Source organism: Acanthisitta chloris, unplaced genomic scaffold, assembly GCF_000695815.1.
Source record: "Acanthisitta chloris isolate BGI_N310 unplaced genomic scaffold, ASM69581v1 scaffold38050, whole genome shotgun sequence".
In the NCBI taxonomy this organism is placed as follows: Eukaryota; Metazoa; Chordata; class Aves; order Passeriformes; family Acanthisittidae; genus Acanthisitta; species Acanthisitta chloris.
In genome coordinates this window covers 5,195-11,129 of record NW_008651803.1, presented here as the reverse complement: position 1 = coordinate 11,129, position 5,935 = coordinate 5,195, and the positions used below count along the sequence as shown (strand labels likewise).

The following is a 5,935-nucleotide window of genomic DNA, read 5'->3' as shown; positions in this document are numbered from 1 at the left end:
GTCTCTAGTGTGGGCTTCCATCCTGTCAAGCCAGAGACAGGAGCAGGCTGAGGCTGTGGCTGCTGTCCAGGATCATGGGAATGCTCCTCTGATCCATGTGGGCAACCACGTGTGTCTCCATATGTGTGGTGGATATGTGTGCTCTGTGCCTGCTGGGCATATCTTCAGCCTCACTACCAGCTGGATCCGGGGCCACAGAGCACTTTTGGGCTGTTGCATCCAAACAATAGCCTTTTCTCTAACACATAGCAGCTGGGTTTGTCAGATACTTCAAAGGTGTGTTCCTACCATCAGCGTCTAACAAACTTTATGGCTTCTCTCCGTTTTTATAGGAAAAACCATCACCTTCATCCAGACACTGAAACTTGTCAACTGATGGGACAAAGAGCTGAGACACTTGGCTGTACTAGGACACAAAAACATAGGTTTTAGGCAAAGAATATTTCCCCACCGTGGAGACTGACACCTGCCAAACCCTGTAACATTCTTGGGAGGCTTTTCTATCCCTCTTCTCCATTTCCAGATTTTCACACATCATGGTATTCCATTTGACTTCTTTTGCAAGCTAGCTCTGGCTCTGCCTTCTGCTTCCCCTGTGCTTTGGTTTGGGTCCCCAGTGTAAGCTGCTGGCTATAGGCTGGTTCTGCATCTCTGCCTCCAGCTGCTGCTTGGAGGCTTCTCTTGGATGTTGTGACTGACCTGCTTTTTCTTTCTCTTTCACTGTATCTCTCCCTCTCTCTCTCTCTCCCCCTCTCTCTCTCTCTCTCTCCAACCTGTCTTCTGCGTTCTCCATTCTTCCCACCTCCATCACTGCAGGTTCATCATGCCTAGTGGCATATAAAAAGACTCCACCTCCTGTCCCACCTCGGACCACATCCAAGCCGTTCATCTCTGTCACTGTGCAGAGCAGCACTGAGTCGGCGCAGGACACCTACCTGGACAGCCAGGACCACAAGAGCGAGGTGACCAGCCAGTCGGGGCTCAGCAACTCCTCGGACAGCTTGGACAGCACCAGGACACCCAGCGTGACCCGGGGGAGCGTCGTCACTCCAGCCAGAGACACCCCAGAGTTACCTCAGAAAAATGCCACTTTGAAAAGTGACAAAGGGACTCTGACCAACGAAGAGCCTAAAGTGGAGAACGTCCCCAAAAGAAAGCTGTCGTCTATAGGAATACAAGTATGGAACAGTTTGTTCTCCTTTGTCCAAGGAATGTCCTTCCCCCATCTATTTCGCATGTGCCTTTTTTCTGTGGCCAAGTGTGCTCACTGAGAATACCAAGAGACACTCACTGCCTTGTCAGACTAACTGCCTGTGTCCCTGGGGCGGGAGACAGCAGCAGCTTCCCATAACAACCCAGAAAGGGCTAAGTTCTTTTAGTACAAAATTTGAATGTTCCCTAGAGCAGTGGGATGGTGTTACCTGGGTGAGTCCCTCTGCAGAGGTCTTCTGCTGCTAGTCTGCCTGTGCTCTGTATTCCTTCACATCAGTCTGCTCCTTGTCCACTGTGGTTCTAGGGACAGTTTCTTCCTGAGAGGTGAGCCCTTCTGCTTGGCATCCATGTGGGATGGGCTGCTGCACTGTCAAATGGTCCCAGGGCTGTAGGCAGCAGGAGGGAGCAGTGGTGTTGTCCACCATTCCTAGCAGGTTGCTGCTTCCCTTGCTGGAAGCCTTTCGCTCTGGAAATCACTCTGGAAATGAGCTGTTAAAGTCAAATGAGAACCCAGTGAGTAGTGTAAATCCATGCTTTAGTCGGCGAAGTTGCAGTGCTCTGCAGCTGTCCCCTCCTCTGGGGACAGGTTTCTCAGTGACAAGTGGCTGCTGCCAGCTCTTGTTCTGTCCCAGGTGCTGGATCAGAGCTGCAGATGGGAACTTGGGCAGGTCCAAGTGCAGGCTCTGAGCTTAAAGCCACTCTGTGTGTGTGTGTGTGTGTGTGTGTGCTGAACAGGTTCTCCATTGGCTTTGCAGCAAGGCTACCTGGCCAGTTAGCTACAGGTGATAGTCAAGGCTTCTCTGCAGGCCTAGTGGGGCAGAACACATGCTGAAAGGGCAGCAGGGTGAGAGGACATGGACTGGAGAGACTGACTGCCTTCCTCTCCTCTTCCTTCTCTGAGCTGGTTCCCAGGACACCTGGATTTCTTTCCTAAAACCTTCTAACCCTCTTATCCATAGCTGTGAAGGGTGTCAGTCCCTGGGAGAGAGGAAACAGGGCTTTGCTGTCAGTCTTGATCAGATTGCTGTCCTCTTTGAATCCCTTGTCCGTTACCCCTGTGGGGGGACACACGCACAGGGACACACAGCCCTGCCCCAGCCATGCCAACAGCAGTGGGTGGGCAGGGCTGAGGGCTCCTAGAGCAGGTACCTGGCAGGACACAGCCCTGATCCTCAGGTGGAAGCAGACCTGAGCAGTAGCCTTGTGCCTGTCCTTAGACAACCTTCCCGTTGGCATGTGGTGTCAGCATGCTCTGTGTGTGTGCAGCATTCCTGGTCTACTAACGTGAATTCCAGCAGCAAGTTCTTGTGTCTGTTTTTGTCTGTCTTTTTTTTGTTCAATAAGGTTGACTGCCTTCAGCCAGTGGCAAAAGAGGAACCTCCTCCACCAGCCACCAAATTCCAGTCCATCGGGGTACAGGTAGAGGACGAGTGGCGGTAAGTGAGACACAAACTTGTGTAGTTTTCTTTCCTTTAAATTGTGCTTCCCCCACTTCTGCTTAGACCTTCTTCCCTGCTTTGTGCCAGTGAGGGGTGTTGAATGGGGCCCACAGAGAGCTTCCTCCACAGCACACACCCACTGCAAAAAGCACCTGTTCTGTTACAGCCAAATCAATGGGAGCTTGAAATTAGCTAAAACATAACCCCTGACAAGCCGCATTTGCAGACTGTCAGCCCTCTCGCCTGAACGGCCGACTGCAGTAAGCAGGCAACCTTATACCTCTGTCTGTCTGAGTGTGTGCTGTGTCTGTGTGTGAGGAGGGCAGGGCAGGCCGTGCCGCACGCACCAACCACACGGATGTCGCCAGCCAGGCCCGGTCCTGCCACTCAGTGTTTGCTTTTGATCTCTCTAGAAACAGCCACTCTCGCAGCATGTCCTCCAAACAGGACACAGACTCTGACACACAGGAGCCCAATAACTCTAGCTGTAAATCATCTGAGAGAAGCCTCGCTGAGTGCCCCCAGCACAACAACTCCGTCGGTGTTGATGCCAGCACCAGGCAACCAGCCAAGCCCTCACAGATTAAGAGAAACCTCTCCTATGGAGAAAACAACGACCCAGCCCTGGAGCCTTCTTCTCTCCCTCCTCCTGACCCCTGGCTTGAGACGTCCTCCACCTCGCCCTCGGAGCCGGCGCAGCCGGGGCCCTGCCGGCGGGACGGCTTCTGGTTCCTGAAGCTGCTGCAGGCGGAGACGGAGCGGTTGGAAGGCTGGTGCCGTCAGATGGACCAGGAGACCAAAGAGAACAATCTCTCTGAGGAAGGTGGGTGTTGGCAGCCTCTGAACTGGAGCAGCCTGGCAGTTCCTCCCTCAAGAAGGAGTTGGAACTGTGTGTTGGGTCAGGTGTTAAATGGGGGCTGCCCCATCCTTGGGAGTGTTCCAAGCCAGGCTGGACTCCAGCCCAAACCTTTCCATGATTCTGTGAAATTGCTGATAGCTCACAGAGCCAGAACAAGGAGATGATGTGACGAGGCACACTTTTTTCTTGGGAAGGATAAGGTAACTTCCCCTAGCAAATGAAGTAAGAAATAATGCTGTGATGCAGCACGTGAGACGTGCAGGGAATGGTGCAGCTTCTGACCACCGTAAAATGCTAAAAGCTTAAGTGGTTTTAATGTTAAAAAGGGTTAAATGGAAAAAGCTTTCAGGAAGGCCATGGGATCTTTCCTGCCTCACCCATGGCACTCACACGGGCAGGGGAAAGCTTAGCTGGCAGTGGGGCAGAATAAACACAACTTCTGAGCTTGTGTGGTCTGTTTGGTTGATGAACGTGTCTTTACAGCAAAGAGGAGGTTGTTCATGTGGGAAAGCTTCATGGAATTTGTGCTGAATACACCAAAAGCACAGGGAATACAAGGCCACTTGATCTTAATGGGTTCAGTTCCAACTGGGTTTGTTGCTTTATTTTCAAATGAGTTGGCAAAACCTGGACCTTTTGCAGTAGGAATCATGCCCATGGTGCACACAGAGTGACAGGAGTGGGTGACAGGGCTGCAGAGGGCAGGATCTTTGTGTGGAGTCTGGCTCGTTTTTATTTTTATAATACCTGAGAAAGGTGAAGCAAAGGTGAGGCTCTCTTTTAGCTCACTGTCACTGCTGGGGCTTGGGGAGCTAATCCCTAATCTGACTGCCCTGAGGTGCTGCCCTGGCTGCCAAGGGGACAAGCCGTGCCAGGGATCTCCCTGCCTCAGGGCTGACCTGGTTTGACCTGTGGCAAGAGTGCTCTGGCAGGAAAAGGCACCAAGACCCATGTGGCATGATACCTGTGACCTTAGAACAGTCTGCTGGTAGATGCTGTAACCAAACACTTGGTGGGTGCAAGGAGAGCCCAGGGTGCACTTGTCCCCCCAAGTCCCTACACACAGACCTGGCTCAGGGGCAGCAGCAGAGCAGGGGAGAGAGGGACTCAGCTGGTCCCTGCTGGTGCTGCAGCTGCAGGCACCATGGGGCTCTGGCAGGGAAAAGCTCACACTGTGTATTTCCACTAATGAGCAGAGGAATATAGCTGTGCCCAGAGGCTGCTTGGAAAACCCATTAAGAGCAGCATGAAGTCCTGGGTGTTAAAAGCCTCTGTGTGCTAATCCCTGCTGGTACCCAGGGGTTGGGGACAGGTGTCCTGCCCCTTGCCACCTTCACCTTGTGCAGGAGTGGAAGAGCAGGTTGTGATCAGAGCAGAACAGCAGACCTGCTCGCTGAGGTGGTGCTACCAGCTCCTCTGAGGTGCTGAGGGTGGTCTGAGGGATGTTTTGCCAGCTCGGATGGTGTAATATTCTCAGTCTGGTCTGCGTTTGGCCTACCAGGAGCAGTAGTAGATGGTAGAGACAAATGTAGTTTCCAGACATCTTTCCCTGAGAGCAGTTAGTGCCTTGAGGATCTCTGAAACTCCTTTTCTAAGGAGTGTTTCTTTGCTCCAGAAACTGGAGTTCATTGCTGCAGTTAATATTTGGTTCAACTGAGGTATTTTTCTTTCCTTTTTTTCCTCCCCCACAGTCTTAGGAAAAGTCCTGAGTGCAGTGGGCAGTGCACAGTTACTAATGTCACAGAAGTTTCAGCAATTCCACGGCCTCTGTGAACAGAACTTGGTGAGTCTGGATCTGTTTCTCCTGGTTTCTGAGGGGAGGATGAGTCTTGTTTCAGCACCATCACAGGAACATGGTCAGTTGCTAACAGGCTGCTGTCAGTGTGAAGACACAGCCAGTGCAGCTGCAGCCTGCCCACAGTGCCAGGGTGGGTAAGGGCTGTGTGGCAGCTGCTTGTTGCTTCTGAGGAGCTTTTTGAGGGGTGCAACTGAGGTAGGGCCAAACAGGGCTGTTTGAAGCCTGCTCTTCAGCAAACACACTTGGTCTGCATGTGGGTGATGTGGCTGGTGAAACTGTCCCTGCAGGACTGTCACTCTGGTCACACAGCACTGTGGGGATTGATCTCTGTGAAGGGATTTGCAGGGGTTTGCCCTTGCTCAGAGCTGAACAGGGCTAATGGGGATTGATGGAATCTGTGTTCGGGTTTTCCCCTCAAGCTTTATGGTAATATGGATTTTGCAGACTTCCTGAGAGGTGAATTCCCCTTTACATGTAAAATAATCTTAGCAAAACTCGAGGAGGAGAGGGTGAAGTGCTGAGCATCTGCCTGCTGATCTCTAGCTGATCACAGCTGAGCTGAGCAGCAGCACCACAAGCTGCCAGGCTGTCAGCAGAGCTTTGTGCCGAGTTGCTTGGATCTGATCC

At 52.2% G+C, this 5,935-nt stretch overlaps 1 protein-coding gene across 1 annotated transcript in view; it reads left to right on the top strand.

Annotated features, from left to right (window-relative positions):
* Positions 1-338: 338 nt before the first annotated feature.
* Positions 339-5,935, top strand: part of DLGAP4 (discs, large (Drosophila) homolog-associated protein 4) — a 7,828-nt gene continuing 2,231 nt past the window's right edge. The window contains exons 1-5 of the mRNA XM_009074677.1: positions 339-539; positions 817-1,178; positions 2,557-2,648; positions 3,065-3,474; positions 5,202-5,293. Coding sequence (XP_009072925.1) covers positions 3,084-3,474; positions 5,202-5,293 — 483 coding nt within the window. The 5' untranslated portion in view covers positions 339-539; positions 817-1,178; positions 2,557-2,648; positions 3,065-3,083. The remainder of the gene's footprint in view (positions 540-816; positions 1,179-2,556; positions 2,649-3,064; positions 3,475-5,201; positions 5,294-5,935) is intronic.